At 59.0% G+C, this 16,152-nt stretch overlaps 1 protein-coding gene across 4 annotated transcripts in view; it reads right to left on the reverse strand.

Moving 5' to 3' along the window:
• The window catches only part of PTH1R (parathyroid hormone 1 receptor), a 24,779-nt gene continuing 8,627 nt past the window's right edge, over positions 1-16,152 (reverse strand). For 3 of the 4 annotated variants that reach the window (XM_019724016.3, XM_088798196.1, XM_019724018.3), the window contains 13 exons: positions 9,594-9,696; positions 7,528-7,659; positions 5,833-5,943; positions 5,603-5,721; positions 5,338-5,432; positions 4,920-5,115; positions 4,287-4,440; positions 2,740-2,800; positions 2,330-2,396; positions 1,972-2,066; positions 1,156-1,297; positions 1,009-1,050; positions 6-521 (listed from right to left, as the gene is read on the reverse strand). In XM_019724016.3, coding sequence (XP_019579575.3) covers positions 144-521; positions 1,009-1,050; positions 1,156-1,297; positions 1,972-2,066; positions 2,330-2,396; positions 2,740-2,800; positions 4,287-4,440; positions 4,920-5,115; positions 5,338-5,432; positions 5,603-5,721; positions 5,833-5,943; positions 7,528-7,659; positions 9,594-9,696 — 1,695 coding nt within the window. In that variant the 3' untranslated portion in view covers positions 6-143. Of the gene's footprint in view, positions 522-1,008; positions 1,051-1,155; positions 1,298-1,971; positions 2,067-2,329; positions 2,397-2,739; positions 2,801-4,286; positions 4,441-4,919; positions 5,116-5,337; positions 5,433-5,602; positions 5,722-5,832; positions 5,944-7,527; positions 7,660-9,593; positions 9,697-16,152 lie in introns of all 4 variants that reach the window. The other variant, XM_074312475.2, reaches the window with a different exon arrangement.

Genomic DNA, 16,152 nt, shown 5'->3' on the forward strand with positions numbered 1-16,152 from the left:
TTTTCCCTTTTTTCTTTTTTTTTTTTTTTTTTTTCCTGTTTTGTCCTCCCAGCCCAGCCCTGAGTGGGCAACCGTCCAACCACCCGTTTCTTGGTCCGTCTATCCACGCTTTACGTCCATAGGTCCAACCCTTGGGCCCCCGATCACATGACTGTCTCCCACTCCTCCTGCAGCAGGGCGGGTGGCTGCTCCCGTGCGGAGGCCTCCTCCTCCAGCCCTGAGCAGGAGCCGTTGAGGAACCCATCATCCTTGGGAGCGGCCACAGCTGGCTGTGTGGTCTGGAGGGCCGGGGTCCCTGGCTTGGTGTGGCTGGGCAGCTGGGGGTGGCCATTGGCGGTGGCAGCGGGCAGCAGGCGGGGGCTGAGGGGCAGGCCGAGTCCCGTACGGGGGCCCACATTGGTGACACTCGTGTGAGACACCATCGGACCATAGCTGTAGCTGCTGCTCCCACTCCGTGCCTTGCGCTTGAAATCCAGTGCCAGTGTCCAGCGGCTCCAGGACTTCTTGATCTCGGCCTGTACCTGGGGGGGCAGAAGGAGGGTGGGCGGTCAGGTGTGTCCAACCCCTTGGCTCCCTATTGCCTGCCCCCAGCAGTGGCCCCATCTCTGACCCTACAACACTCGGCACTGGATGGAAACAGACAGGAGGAATTACTGGAAAATTCCGAGATTGAGTAAAACCCCATCATCACCCTCAGAACATGGTGCCTGGCTGCAGAAGACTCTACAAGGCTCAAATGGGCCCAAGGGTGGCTGAGCAGGCCAATCTGGGTTACAGAGAATTCAACAGAAGACACTAGCTGTGCCAGACATGGATGAGCCCACAAATCCTAGCACCTCTCGAGCCTGAATCATCTGGAAAGACTCCTCTCTGCTTTCAGAATGTCCTCAGGGATGTTCTTGGGGGAACAAAGGCAGCACCAGGCAGAAGAACGGGGGGACAGGACTTGGGGGACCTCCTGGCACTTCTGCACCCTCCCTGCCTTGCCTCCACGTGGCCCCCACTTACCTCACCGTTGCAGAAACAGTATATGATGGCGACAAAAAATCCCTGTGGAGAGAGGCGCAGGGTCAGGGCCCAGAGCCCGCATCTGAAAAGGGTGGAAGCCGCGCCCCGTCCCCCCGCCCCCCGTCAGGCTCAGCCAGCGCTGCGCACCTGGAAGGAGTTGAAGAGCATCTCGTAGTGCATCTGGACTTGCCAGAGCGTCCCTGAGACCTCGGTGTACGGTGTGGCCATGAAGACGATGTAGTGGACACCGAAGAGCGGCATGAGCACCAGCGTGGATTTCAGCAGCTTCCTGGGCCAGCAGGGCAGGCAGGTCAGGGCAGAGCCCCTGCCCCTCCACGGGCACTGTGCTACCCCCACCTGCCAGCCCCAGGCTCCAGAAGCCACTAAGGGGCCTGAGGCTCTGGCCACCAGAGGAGTTCATGCCAGTTCGCCTGGGACAACAGCACTCTGTTGTCTCCCCAAAGTGTTCCTTAGGGCCCCTTGGTTCTGAGGTGTCCTGGAGTGGACCGTAAATTATACAGTCGCCCTGTCCCAGGGCCCTTTGCACCTGCGGGTCCCTCAGCCCCTCCACTCCCCATGGCTTCACCTCACTGTCCCACAGCCCACTTCTCAGGCTTCAGTTGAGCCGTGCCTTCCCCAGCCCTCCCGCGGCCCAGCTGTGCCTCAGGCTCCCTGCGACCAGCTCTTTGACGAGAGGTCTGGATTTGTCCCGCCTTTGCAGAACCCCACTCTAGTGCAGGGCCTGGCACCAAGTGGCCTAGGTTGGCTTTGGGGTGCCCCCAGGGCCTCCAGACGCCAGGGGAGATCCCGTCACTGCAGGGTGGGCCAGCCAGGGAGTCAGGAGCTGGGTCCTTCCCTTGACACAGGCTCATTCTTGGGGCCACCTTTTTTGCTTCTGTACATGGTGCTGGGGTTGGATGGCCCTGAACTCTGAGGAGCCTGGGCGTGGCAGGCATGGCTCACCGGTATTGCTGCCGCGTGTCACACCGGCCGGCGTTAGTTTCCCGCAGCTTGGTGGCGAGCACGCGGACAATGTTGATGAAGAGGACGAAGTTGAGCTGTGGGTGTGAGGGAGGGCGGCATCTCGAGGCTGCGCCCCAGAAGGGTAGGGGGCAAGGACGCTGGGACCCACGGCCCTTCCCGGGCTTTCTCTGCCACTGGCTCTCCAGGGGGCTCCTTGGGCCCTCAGTTTCCCCATCTGGACTGGGATGGGGATCAGCTGCTTCTCAGGCCTTGGGGCTCTGACCCTGTGGTCCAGGGAAGCTTCTATAGGTCCCTGTTGTCCACACCCCCACCCAGCCCTGTGGCCACCCCTGCTCACCACAATGGAGGCCAGGATGGGCACCTGGATGATCCACTTCTTGTTCCCGGAGCTCAAGTCCCAGCACCTGGGGGAGGTTGGCGCATCAGCCCCCACGCCCTCCTATTCCTATCCGGAGCCTGCCCACACAGAGGCCCCAGAGCTGGCCTTCTCTGACATTAACTGCTGGGGACACAGGACAGGGGAGTGTTGGGTGTGGCCAGGCCTATGCCCTCATCAAAGGTCTCTTTTGAAGTAGCCTCTTGTGACCCTAAGGGGGCACCTGGCTTGAAACTGGACTAAACATTCCTGAAGCTGGGCCACTCAGGGCCGGGATACAGGAGGCTCCCGTCATATGCTTCACAGAAGAGGGTGCCAGGGGTGTTTCTGGCCTGTTAGAGCCCTCTGCCCCCTTCACCACCTGGACCTACCCAGTGTTGGCCAGGGTGGCTCTCACACCGACCCACACAGCCACGAAGACAGCGGGCAGACCTGTGGGTGCAGAGGGGGACAGTATGAGGGGCTGTCCACGAAGTCTCCTCAGCCCACCTTGCCAGTCCCATTCCCCTCCCCCTGCTTACCCCATCATTGTCCCTGATCCCCCCTCACCCTGGGCACATAAGCTGCTTGGTGACAGAGTCAGACCCTGGTGTGTACGGCCCTGCTGCCCGAGCCGCCTCCCTCAAGGCTCAGGCCTCTGCCCTCATCTTGATTCTGCATCTACACACATGCACATATGCACACAGCGGGGCGCGTGGTGAAACACTAACTTGTCCATGCCCAGTCCACTCCCCCTCTCCTCCCCTAAAGGGTGCTGCTCTGGGCTGGGTGTTCCCTATGGGGGACTATTATCAGCATTTTTCTGTCCCAGCACCCCTACCCCCACCCCCACCTAGTTTGCAAGGCCCTAACTCCCGTGGGTGAGGCTGGATAGAGTGAGGGCTGTCATTCCAGGCTGGGTAAAGGGCCACAGGGGAACCTCGGCGTGTCCTGGCCTGAGCCAGCTCAGATGGCACATGGTACCTTTGGGTGAGCTCAGCCCCTAGGAAGGGAGCCCAGGTCCCCATCTTCCATCCCCCTACACTTTATTCAAGACCTGAGTACCCTTGGGAGGGGGAGGGCGTGACCTGGGTTTATGATGAGAAAAAGAGCTGTGACATTCCCGCACCACACAGTTCGGTGTGTATGTTTCCTGCTCACCCTAACACCCTCCGGCCCCAGAGCCTGCGTCAATTCCTGGGACCAGGCCCAGTCTCCCCCCAATTCTGGGGCTTGCCATGGGTGAGGTCAAGGTCAGAGTGTGTGCCAAGGAGCAGGGAGGCTGTGGCTGTTGATCTGAGGGCCTCTGGGTGCTGAGCGCTGGGAGGGCTCCAGCCACCCGGCCTACCCCTCTGCAGTCTGGCCAGTCGCCCAGAGCCCAGCCAAGCTCTGGAGCTGCCAACAATAATGGACAATTATCAGTAACTTGATCCCGGAGCCTGTGGGGGAGGAGAGCAGAGCCCCAGCTACCCATTATGCAGGGGCACTGCCGAAGCCCAGATGATGCTGAGAGCCCAGCCTGTGGCTCTGGGCCATGGACCCTGTGGGCAGCTCCACACAGTGAGGGGATTGGTGGGGAAACAGGGTTCAGTGTGGAGGGAGGGTTTCAGATCCGAACTCCAGCTCCAGGCTGACCTCTGACCCAAGATCCCACTCTGATCCTGAGGTGAATCTTGACCTGGGAGTCCCAGCTCCCTCTCCTAGGCTGAGCCCAATCCCAGGCTGAGTCAACTCCAGGTGAACCCTGACCCTGGCCACGCTCTGTTCCCTGAGTCTGAGATGGGGTCAGAGTCACAGAAGGGTGGGCAGGCCACCCATCTGCGGCCCCAGGTCTGGGATGGGATATGCTGTGTGGGTGCCCTCCTCTCAGTGGTCCCCTCTCATCCTGGCACCCATGGTCCCACCTGCCTGTGCCTCCCCACCCGCCATGCCTTCATACCCCAGCCGAAGACCGTGAAGCCCCACAGGTACTTCTTCTCTGAGAAGAAGGCCATGAAGATGAGGCTGTGCAGGTACAGCCCCTCCACCAGAATCCAGTAGTAGTTGGTGGCCAGGAAGTAAAGGAAGAAGGTCACAGCCACCCGGCAGCCAGCCTAGGAGACCAGCTGGTGTTAGCCAGAGGGCCAGGTCTACAGCTGCGAAGTTGGGGAGACAGGACACGTGGTGCTAGCCAAATCTGAGAGAAACGGGCAGGCTCTGATCTAGGCCCCTACCCAGGGCAGGGGCTGAGGGTGTGTAGGGGGCTGTTGCCAGGGGCAGGAGGGCACTCACGACAGTGGCAGGAGGCAAGGTGAAGAGGTGGGTATTTGGGGGTACTGAGCTGAATGAGGAGTGTTGACGACTATGCCGAGTGGGGGACTCTCACAAAGCCCTTGGCAGTAGGCGCTGGAAGCAGGGCTGGGGTGCGAGGGACACAGTGAGGTGCATGTGAGTGGCCTGAAGCCAGTGGTGGCAGGAGAGAGGCATGGGCGAGGGTCGGGATGGAAGTTCCAGGCGCGGCCGGGTGGGGCTCCCGCGAAGCCAGTGGTGGCAAGGAGTCCCCGGGCGTGGGCCGTTGGAGGGGCGCACTCACGTAGCCGGCGGCTGCGGCGGCGGGCGGCGGAGGGGCCTGGGCGATGGCGCGCAGCTCTTCCTCGGTGAGGCGCTCGGCCTCATCGAGGGTGGCGCCAGAGTAGAGCACCGCGTCCTTGACGAAGATGCTCACGGCGCGAAGCATAAAGGACAGGAACAGGTGCATGTGGATGTAGTTGCGTGTGCAGTGCAACCGCCTGCGGGGCGAGCGACATCAGCGTGAGTGGGGGCACGGGACGCGCCGTGGGTGGGCAGGAAGCTGGGCTGTGCGCAGTGGATAGGGGCATCCGGCAGGGGTAGGGGAGCAGTGAAGGGAAGGAGACACCACGCTCAGGCCACGCCCCACCTCCTCCCACTTCGGCCCCGCCCCGACCACACCATCCATCTCCCACCTCGGCCTCGCCCCTCGCCCCGCCCACCTGAAGTAAGCCAGGATGAGCACAGCCACGGTGAGGGAAGCCAGCGAGACGGAGTAGCCCACCGTGTAGATCATGCCCAGGCGGTCAAACACCTCCTGTGCAGGTGGGGAGGCACCGTCAGAGCCCTGGGACTCGCGTGAGCATCAGGTAAGTGGCAGAGGCCAGGTTAAGGTTGCTGGAGGAGTCAGGACTAGGTCAGGAGTCACTAACGGGTGGGGTGGCCTTATCTAGGGCAGGTTGAGAGAGGGCTGGGGAAGGCTCGCACCCGTTCACGAGTCTCATTGGTCAGGAACTTGACGCACTCGCTGTAGTTGGCCCATGTCCGGTTGTGCCCAGGCACCAGCTCCCAGCTGCCATTTCGGTCACAGCGCCGATAGGCATAGCCTGCAGATCCGTGGGAAGGTTAGGGCGGGGAGAGAGGTCTAGAGCCACTGAAGCCTTGAGCTCCAAGTCCTGGTATCCCTGTGGTCCCCACCCTACCCCAGCCCGCCTTACCTTTGTGATTGAAGTCATAAATGTAGTCAGGACAGGGCATGGCCACCACCTCACCCGGTGCACCCAATGGCCAGCATAGGATGTGGTCCCACTCAGGCAGGCAGGGGCGTCCTGTGCCCACAGAGACAGACAGGTGGGGGACATCAGACAAGTCCATGGTTAGTGACCTGTAGTCACTGGCTCCCTCAGGGACAGTTGCGCCCCAGGACTGGAGAACTCAGGCCTGGAATGTTCTAGAGATACTGTATTGAACCCTTACTCCCTACTGTGCCCTGCACCCACCTGGCCCCACACAATTCACTGCAGCTCCTGTATGCAGGTACTGGCGCTGGCCCTATTTTTTAGCCTAGCTAGCAGCGGCCAAGAGAGGTGAGTGATTTGCTGAGGTCATCAGCCCAGGGCCCTGCCCTCAAGTGCTCAGCCCCTGGCCAGGCTTCTGTCTTTGTCCCACCTTCCAAGTGTCCCTGGAGAAGGGCAAGTTACCAGACTGACTCCCTCAGCTGAGAATGCTTCCTATGTGACCCTTGCCCAGGGAACATGGTCAGGAGGCAGGAGGTCTAGTTTCCAGTGCCAGCTGGACTTCCAAAGAGCTGCTGACCTCATGCAGGTGTCTTGGCACTTGAGTTTCTTCACTGGGAAGTTGGGACTGACCATATCAGCCCACACTCCCACCACCATCCAAGGCCCGCCCTGAGCACCTGCTATGAGAATCTGGCAAACACTCATGGGGGAGATATAATTCCTCAGATCTAAGTGCTCATTACAGATTCAAGGCAGGGTGACATGTCCCACTGTGGGGCTCTCTGCCTCTCAACAGAGATGCTAAGTGACCTGGGAGGGTCCTCAGCCTTTGACTCTTCCACTTTCAGCTCCCTTCTTACCCCCTGCAGGGCTCCAAACACAGGACTCTCCAGCCATCCTGGAAGGCTGCCTGGATGGCTGGACCCACCCCAGCTTGGTGAAAGACTCTCTGTCCTGGGTACCATATTCCCAGCCCCGCCTGACCAGGCCCACAATTCCCTCTGGTCCCTGGGGAGCCACAGGGTGACCACAGCCTCCCAGATGTGGCCCATCTGGAATCTGCTGCCCACCCAGCCGGTTCAAACCGGCCCTGTGGCTGCAGTCTGGGCTCTGGGCTCTCAATTTGTCTCTCCTTACCTTCCTGGGGGACAACACAACCCTGCCTCTCCCTTCCTCTTTCCTCTTCTCCCCTGGTCCCACTGGCTCTGCCCCCACCCTCTGTGGCCACCGTCCTCCCCTGTCTCTATGGCCCACCTCACTGTGGCTTGGTGCACCCTCTTCTCATATACTGAGTCCCGGGCCCAGTTTGTGCCTCCTGGGCCCCTCTCTGTCCTCCCTGCCTCTCTTTATCTGTCTCTCTCTCGCTGTCTCTGGATCTCTCCGAGCCTCTCCCTGTCTCTCTGTATCTCTCCCTGCTCCTCTGTCATTTCTCCATGGGAGGGGGCCATAGGCCTCCCCCCCCCCCCGCAGAGTGGCATGGAGCAAGTTCCCTACCCACATCCCTAGGGGCTGAGCCCATCCAGCTTGCCTGCCCCTTCTACATGCTGCCCCCTTGGCTGTCTCCTCCCAGCCCCTCCCCTGCTATTCTGGGGAGGGGCAGCAGCCCGTCTTTCCAAGAGCAGTGGGCAGGCAGGACCAGCGGTCTCAGATGGATGCGTGGAAGCACAGACATACCTCTGCGCGTGCCAGGGAGCACTTCCCTGTCCTCCTCGGGTTCAGGGTAGAGTTTCCCAGATGCCTTCTCTTTCCTCGGCTTCCCTGATGTGGACGCAGATGCCCATCCTCTATCTGTTTCCATTATGTCAGCTGGAGAAGTCAGGGCAGTTATGGTTGTCACCTTTGCTACAGCAGGAGACCCATGGTACCCTCCTGCCTCAGACTCCCCCTTTATGCAGCAGGGGTCATCCCCTACCCTGCTGACACCTCAGGCTGTTGGGAGAGCTGAGACGACAGGTGAGGAAATGCTTTATAAACTGTAAAGTGCTTGCCAGGTGCAGAAGTCATCGGAAGAGATGGAGACTGTCAAAGAAGTGTTGAAACGGGAGCCAAGACCATGCAGGTGTGGGGTCAACTAGTGGTAAATGTGGGCAACATGTGGGCACCGGTGGTGTCCTGGGACCCAGAGTAAAGAGCTAGAGCCCGCCAAGGAGACGAACGCCCACCAGGGGGCGCACGGCAAAAGCAGACAGTAGTGGTGATGGCAACGGAGAGGCTACACTGTGAAAATGAAGCCCGGCCAGAGCGCTGGGCAGCTCAAGAAGCTGCTGGTGTGGAAGCAAGAGCAAGAGTGGGCAGCTGTAAAGGGCGGACAAACCAGTCTACCTACCCCGTCCCCTAACCTAGGATACTTGAGTAAGGGGTTCATAAGGGACCCACAAGGGACCCTGGAGACTCCATCTGAGATGGGGCCTGGCTGGCCTTTCTCTCCACGGGAGAGATGCTTGAGGACTCTCTGCCTCATTATCTGACTTGCGTTCCTTAGTCTGCAGCCCAAGCCAGGGCCTCCCCCCCTTCCCATGTCGGGGTCTGCGGCAACAGTGGGAAGCCGAGAACAGACACCCTGGACGGGGATGGAGTAGCTGTGTCCATTTTCCTGCCTGCACCCTTGGGCATCAGTAGGGTGGTGGTAGGAGCAGGGGTGGAGTGGGAAGAGAGGGCTGGATCATGAACGGAGTGGGGGTGGAAGGAGGTGCCTCCAGGCTTCCACAACTAGAAAGAGGGCTGGGTTCAGAACCCAGAGTGAGGGGTGACTACTTGATCCCCTCAGACCCTGGTGTGACTGGGGAGGGACCAGGGAGCCTCTGGTGGGTCCCATGTGGCCGGGGCTGTGACCGCAGAGACCCTGGGAGTCCCAGGGAGTGTGCTAGAGTTGTGTTTGTGTGGTGAGCATATCCTGGGTGTGTCTCAGCACCCTCCACCTGGAGCCTCAGGGCCAGCGCAGGGAGGAAGCTGCTCTTGTCAGTTGTTCTGGGTCTGACCTCTTCCCGGTGTGAATGAGATTAATTAGATATCAGAGGCCTGGGTGGGTGCTAATGAGGCCCCATCCCCACTTCTGGAAATGGACTCAAGGAGGAAACCAGCTTGAGACCAGTGCAGGAGCTGTGAAGTCGGGAGAGCACCGCTCCGGACTTCCCCGTGGCAGGGATGCCATGGCGATGCTGTGCTGGGGGGAGGAAGCCCTCCCTACCCCAGGTCAAGCGCCCTCTCCCAGGCCATGACTGACGGAATTGTAGCTGCCCGTCCCTCTATGCTCCTCCCCATCCAGCACCACGGACCCTGGGTTCTCCTGACTCTGGACACCTTTGCCTTGCCCTCTGCCCAGGTGGCCTCCTTCAAAGACCCACTCATCCTTCTGGACCTGCCTCGGATACCTCCTCTTCCGGAAAGCTGTCCCAGCCCACCCGAGTGGGGTCTAGCACCCTAGCGTGTGTTCCTGATCCTGGCGTGCCTCCCGGATCTAAGCCCCTTGGGGATGATTCTACTGTATCTGCTGCCTTCATACCACTCTTCCCCCGCCCTGAGAGGGGAGGCTCAGGGCATCTCAGCCTGCTGACTTTGATCTCCGCTGACCCACCTAACTTTCGGTCCTCACTTTGGCCTGACACCCCTTTATCTGAACCACCCTCCCCTGTGCCACTTGGTTCTGCATCCTGGGCTCCCACATTCCTGTGACCCCTCCCTCTCCTGACTTGCCCCCAGCCCCGCCTCGTTGGGCCCCGCCCACCCGACCCCGCCCCCACCTGGCCTCTGCTGGACTTCTTTGAGCCGCTTCTCGCATTGGGCCTGAGCGCGGTGCAGCAGGAGGATCTGCTCCTCTTTGGTCATGACGTCATCTGCGTCCACCTGCCAAGTCGAAGGTCAGACTGCAGGCAGGACTTCCCCGCATAGCAGCAGGTCCCACAACCATCCCAACCTCCCTGAGGGATTCCCTCCTTTCCACAGGCCCTGACTCTAGAATGTGGGAAGTCTGTCTATGTAGCTTCCATTTTACAGATGGGAAGCCGCAGCACCAAGGGGTAGGGCTGCCCTACCAGAGGAAAAAAGGGGGGGGAGGTTCTCCCCCGCCTGCCCGCCAGTAACCCCACAGGCTGCAGCCACTGAGATTCTCTGTCCAGTATGTTTCCCAAGGGTGCTTGGGAAAAGGATGGAATGTCCCAGGATGGATCCTCACAGGATCCTGACCGCCTGTTGGGAACCTGGGTGGGAGTGGGAGTGGATAGGGATTGCTGAGCTCTGGGGAAACAAACCGGGCGCCCTGGGGGACCTTGGGAGTCACCAATTTCCATCTTGGCCCTCTCCCCAGTCAAAGCTTTCCCCAGTGAGCAGTGAGGGCCTCAGCGCCTCCCCCCTCACCCTCCTCAGAGGGAGAGGATGGAGGAAGTGCTGGCAGTGGTCTGGGTTGGGCAGAGCACTCCCGTGCAGGCTGTGGGTGGGAGCCACCCATATCCCACTGCTTCTCCGGAAGCTCTCCATCCAAGCAGGCCGTGTTCTGATGATGTGGACAGGCCTTTCCTCCTGCTGTTCCCTCTGCCATGGACTTCCTTCCTTCCCTTCCTTCCCGCTTCAGGCATTGGCTACCACCCACTGCGACGGAGCAGCATCATTTTAAGGAAGGGAACAGGAACATCATGGGGGTGAGGTAGGGTCTTACCCTGAGCCTCTGTTCCCCTGACTTAGGGTTGGAAGAGAGTCAGAGGGTAAAGGCAGCATCCTGCCCTGGGAACAGCTCAGTGTGCCCATGCCCAGTCACTCCCATGAGGGGGACCCACAGAGGTTAATGCATCCCCTCAGACCCCCAGGACAAGGACATGTCCTCTGAGACCCTCTCAGACCCAGAGAAGGGCTGTGTCCCCTCAGTCTCTACAGGGCAGAGCCTAGACCCTGACTGAGACCCTCAACAGACAGAGCTGCACCCCGCAGACATCCCATGGCAGGGCCGGGTCCCTTCAGTCAGAATGGAGCTTTGCAGGGTGGGAGAACCAGCAGGAAGCAGGGAAGGAAGGAGGCCGGTGGGGGAAGGGATGGCACTAGCAGGTGGAGGCTGGCAAGCTGGCAGGGGCAAGTCAAGGAGCCTGGCTGCAGGGAGAAGTTAATTGACCGAGTCTCTTGGTGGCAGCAGCAAGGGCTTCCAGGGCCAAGGAGTCTCCAATTGGCTCAGCAGCCGTGGGTTCTGCTGGTTTCACTTAGCGGAGGCGTCTTTGCGCGTGGGCATCAGAGTGGTGGTGCATCCTCGCTGTTGGGCCGGTGTGTGCACTGGTGTGTGCCCGCCTCTGTGTGTTCTCACGGGGGGTTGTCCAGCATGCACATTTGGGACATGAGCCTGAGGTGTGTGTGAACGTGCACGTGTACATGTGCTTCTGGGCAAAGGACCGCAGGTGCGCATTTGCGGTGTGTGATGCCGCTGCTCGTTAGCGTGTGTGTCTGTGGGTGTCTGTGCTTCTGAGTGTCTCTGGAGTCTGAGTTGGGCCCTGAGAGCTCAGCTGGACCCAATACCCATGGTCCCCAGGAAGCTCTGGAGCAGATTCCCACGTGCTTGCTGCGGGCCCCCACAGCTCCTCTAGCCACCCTCCTCCTCACCCCCCAGCTATGGCTGAGCAGGCTGGGGCAGAAGTACATGCGGAGAAGGGGGCGTGAGGGGGGACAGCTCCGGCCTGCCCTAATCCAGGGGCTCCAGCACTAGCCTGAAGTTCTCTTTGTGCTTCTGACATTGGGGATCCAGGCTGCTAAGGGTTCTGATTCCTGTGTAGCTGCCCTGCCCACCCCATCCCCACTCACCCCTTCACTACCATTTCTCTTGTTGCAATACATACCGCCATCAGTAACCATCACCACCACCAGCATCACCTTGACCAACAACACCAACAATTACCACCAGCACCACCAGCACCATTACCAGCATGAGCACGAAGTACGACTGCCAGCCGTGTAACCACCATGACCACCATCAGCACCATCACAGCTGGTATAACATCACCATCTCTACCACCAGTGCTATTTCCACCAGCACCATTACCACCAAAGGCAACATTAGCACGATCACTGCTATCACCAATATTGCTACCAGCCCCATAACCACTGTCAGTACCACCTCTGCCATAGTCTTTTCCTTACTCCCTCACCACACCCCCTTCCCCACTACCCCTTCTCCTTCTGCCCACCTCCATCTCTCTCAAGACAAACATAATGCAGCGTAGTTTTTCCAGACGACAGGAAGCTCCTGAGTGACTGACTGACTGAGGCTTCTCCCAGGCCCTAACGACTGGCACACCATCCCTCTCAATAGACAGACCAGCTCACTGATGTGACTGAGGGTCACAGCTGATGGCCTAGACTAAAGGCACTCAGTCATTGGTCACAACTGCTCTTTTGTCAGACTGACAGACACACAGGTGTGCAAAGCAGGTGATGACCCGGAGCTGGCCCAGGGCGTCTGCTCAGCCTCCACCTACTGCTGTTGGCTTCACTCTCTCCATGGCCAAGAGGCACACCCTCTTCTACAGAGTCTCGTTTTCACGGTGGGTCTGGGAATGCCCAGTAGAGGGGAAGGTATGTGCTTCTAGCACCCAGTAGCCCCCAAATTCCTTCATTCATCCACAGGAACAGTGGTCCCACCTCTGGCCTCCCTGAACTGTAGAACCCATTTCTCTGTCACCTAATTGTGGTAGAACTGCCATTGTAGCAAGAGGAATGGAAGCCCAAGTCAAGGAATCACCGCCCCAAGGAGAGCAGGGCAGCTCCACACCAAATGCATTCCCACTCGCCTGGGAGTGCAGCTCCCCTGCCTGGACGCACCCCCCCCCCCACTCACCCCTCCCTCCAGCTGCACCCTCTCCTCATCCAGGGAGATTCTGCCACCAGCACTGGAACTTGACTCCTGCCTCCACCACTGACAGGCTCTGTGTCTGTGGGCAAGTCACTTAGCCCTGTGCCTTGGTTTTTCTACCTGCAATATCAGGACAATAGGGCTGTTGAGAGGATGAAATGAGGTGCAGCAAATCCTCACTTAACATCTTCGATAGGTTCTGCGACTTTAGGCCAAATGAGGTATACATATGAAACCAATTTCACCACAGGCTAATTGATATAAACAAGAGTTAAGTTCCTATGGCATCTTAATGTTATAATGACATTATTCGAGGACCTGGTGTACTGCATGAAAAGCCCTGGCAGGGGTGGGGCCCAGGAAATGCCGGTTGCTATTATTGCTACTGTTAATAAAGCAGCACCAAGTCTTGGCTGTGGGCTCTCCCGCTGCCGGGCATCATGGGTCCCCTTGAGCTGGGAACCCAGAGTGGCAGGGGGAGATTGTCTGGGTCGATGACTGAGTGCAGAGGGCCACAGTGAGGGCAGGATGGGAGGGGGGACTCCAGGGAGGCTTGGAGACAGGTAGTAAGGGGGGCCTGCTGGGTGAGGTGTGCCGAGAGAGTTTTGGGGGTGGAAGGACCTCCCAATGACTCCCTGCATTTCTGGATCCACCCTGGACTCAGTAAGATTCAAGGGCACTGCCAGACCCCCAACCTTGGGCTTGGGGGCACCAGTGCCCCTCCTCTGCCTCTGTGTTAACCGAGGAGGCCTAATCTCCAGGGGGTGATGGGGAAAATGCTGACAGCTCTCATTCGCCTCCTGGCCTGGCAACTCCGACACCACGTGCTGGTCCCACCCCCACCCCACCAGTCCCTCGCCCCCTGCAGAGTTTGGGTCTTCCTGGCCCAGCTCTTGGTGAGGAGGACTCAGACATTCATCATTTTAGGTCCAGAGAGCCTGTGGATCTTGAGTTTCAGGGGTAAGGACTGAGGGACCCTGGGTTGGGTCCTGGCCAGGAGTCAGTCCACACCCACCACTAATGGGGCCACCCAATGCTGGGGCCAGGTGTCCAAATCCCCATCCCTCCTTCGTCTGACCTTGGATTCGGACTGACTGCCCCTGACCTAACCCTCCTAGGGCTTGGCTCAGGTGTCCCTCCGAAGCACATCTTCCCACGCACTCTTCCTGTGTGCACACGTGCAGCTTGTGAACACGCAGGGGCGGGATGATGACATGACCCCAGTCCTGAGCTGGGGGAAAAGGGAGACAGGTAGCCTGGGAGCACCTGAGCTGGTGTTTATGGGGCTCCAGGCAGGGTGCAGATGGGAGCTGGAAGCCACTGTTATTTACAAACATAGAAGCTGCTGTCCCAGGGAGAGAGTAGTGTGTGGTCAAGAGGCCCGGATGTGTTTCTCATTTCCTGAGTTCAGAAGCCCAGAGGAAGAGAAAAGCCATCAGCTCACTACCCCTCCCACCGGGCAGCAAGCAGCTCCTTCTAACTCAGCATCCCCACCGAGGATGGTGTAGGAACCAGGGATGGCAGTGATGGTGGCAGTGAGGACAGTGAGGTGGCAATGTCAAGAGTGGTGATGGTGAAGGAGGTGTGACGGTGACCTTGGTGGTGGAGAGAGCCGGTTCCTTGCCACTGACCAAATGACAGCCACTCCTCTCAATTCCTCTAACTGCCAAATTCCACACATTTGCTGTCTGTGATCCCAGAGAGGCCTAAATTCTCCTCCTCAGGGTAAAGTATGGAGGAAATACAAGGGGTCCTTCTTCAGCTGCTGACACCTCTGCCTCTGGGAAAGGAGCTTCTGCGGCATGTATTAGCCTCGGGACGCCCTCTTGGGTCACCCATCCATCCCTCTGCCTGGGTTCAGCCTGGTCCCCTGGGGGGAAGGTAGCTGTTGGCTTCTTGCTCACCCCTAGAAGAAGCGGAGCAGCCTGGTGGTCATCCTGGATTTGGCCAGTCTCTCCTGCCCCGCAGGAGCCCCTCTGCCTGTTGGCACCAGCCATTTCCTATGGACATTAGCCACATGTCCTTTACCTTCCACCACATCCCATCTTACAAACTGGGACACTGAGGCTGAGAGTCACAGAAGAGGGCCAGGACTGGAGCTAAGGTCTGCTGGACACTGAAGCTGCAACCCTGGAGGTAGGGAAAGAAGGAAGAAGTACCCAGCCACACGGATCCCCTAGTGCCAGCCTCAGTACCAGCTTTGCAGTCCTTCTGTATTTTATCTTTTGCTGCGTCAAGCAAGCGCCTTTTGGCAGAGCACCTAAGGCAGCCTCCACAGAGGTAATTCAGGGCTGGAGGTAGGCATAAAGGTGGTCAGGCGGTGTTGTTAGTGATGGCAGCTTGTGCTCAGCTCCAATTGGGCAGAGGACAGTTGTGCCCTGGTATTAGGAGCAAGGAGAGTTTGTACCTCCAGAAAAGGCAGAAGGAGAAAACCTTGGCTAACAGGAGACCCCCCTCGTGACCTCCTGGCCTTCCTGCACCTCTTCTCCAGGATCTACTCCTGGGACCTGTGCTGGCACCCCTCGATGTTGCCCATGCCAGCTGGCTAGGGACTGCTCCCCACCCCTTGCTGCCCTCAGTCTGTCCGGCTGAGCAGGCTGGGACGGGCTCCCTGCCGGGGACACTCCGCCTGCCACCGCTGACAAGTGCGGACTTTTCCTCCCCCTCGCCAGGCCTTCCTGAACAGGCTGCCTGTGTTCGGGGCTGCAGGGGGGGGCACTGTGACGCCGCTCATCCTGGCCAGCGTGGATGCCTGTAGGGCAGGCGGTGGGATGGAGCCTGGGATGGCAGAGGTGGCAGCTAGGACAGGATAGATCGTCACAGGCGGCCTCAACCTGGGCTCAGGGACCAAGGCCTAGAAGGACAGCATGGCCTCCCCCAACCATAGCCTGGTCGACAGAACACGATTCCACCAGGTCTCACCTCCATACAAGGCTGGTCCCAGAGTTGGGGTTCTTAAGGGTTTGAAGGTTTCCGGTATCTTTGAGAATCTGAGCAAAACTTTGCACCCTCTCCCAGCCACACTATATTTTGCAGACAATTTCAGGGGTCTGCAAAATCCCCACCCCACCCTTTCTTTTTCCTGGGGACTCTGTCTGAAGGAGCTGCCTTCCAGATGTGGTGGCCGGACCAGGGAGTGTCCCCAGAAGGCCCACAACAGGAATCTGGGGGAGGCCACTTGATGCCTCATTAAAACATTCCGAAGAAAACCCAAGTTCTCGGTAGGGCTCGGCCCCCCTCCTCCTGCTCTGTCCACAGGCAGTTCCCAGAGCAGGAGGGGTGGTGAGGAGAGGGTTGGGATGTTTAAGGGCAGGTGATATAAAAAGCTTCAACAAATCAATAGGAAAAAGACAAATAACCCATAGGAAGATGGGTAATGGCTCTAAGCAAGCTCTTAGAAGATGGACAATAAACCAACATAAAGTCCAAAAGCTCACTGGTAAATGGCAAATTAAAATGACGAGACATTTTTTACA

Source organism: Rhinolophus sinicus, chromosome 5 (assembly GCF_057876585.1).
Source record: "Rhinolophus sinicus isolate RSI-liver-muscle chromosome 5, RSI-T2T, whole genome shotgun sequence".
Classification (NCBI taxonomy): domain Eukaryota; kingdom Metazoa; phylum Chordata; class Mammalia; order Chiroptera; family Rhinolophidae; genus Rhinolophus; species Rhinolophus sinicus.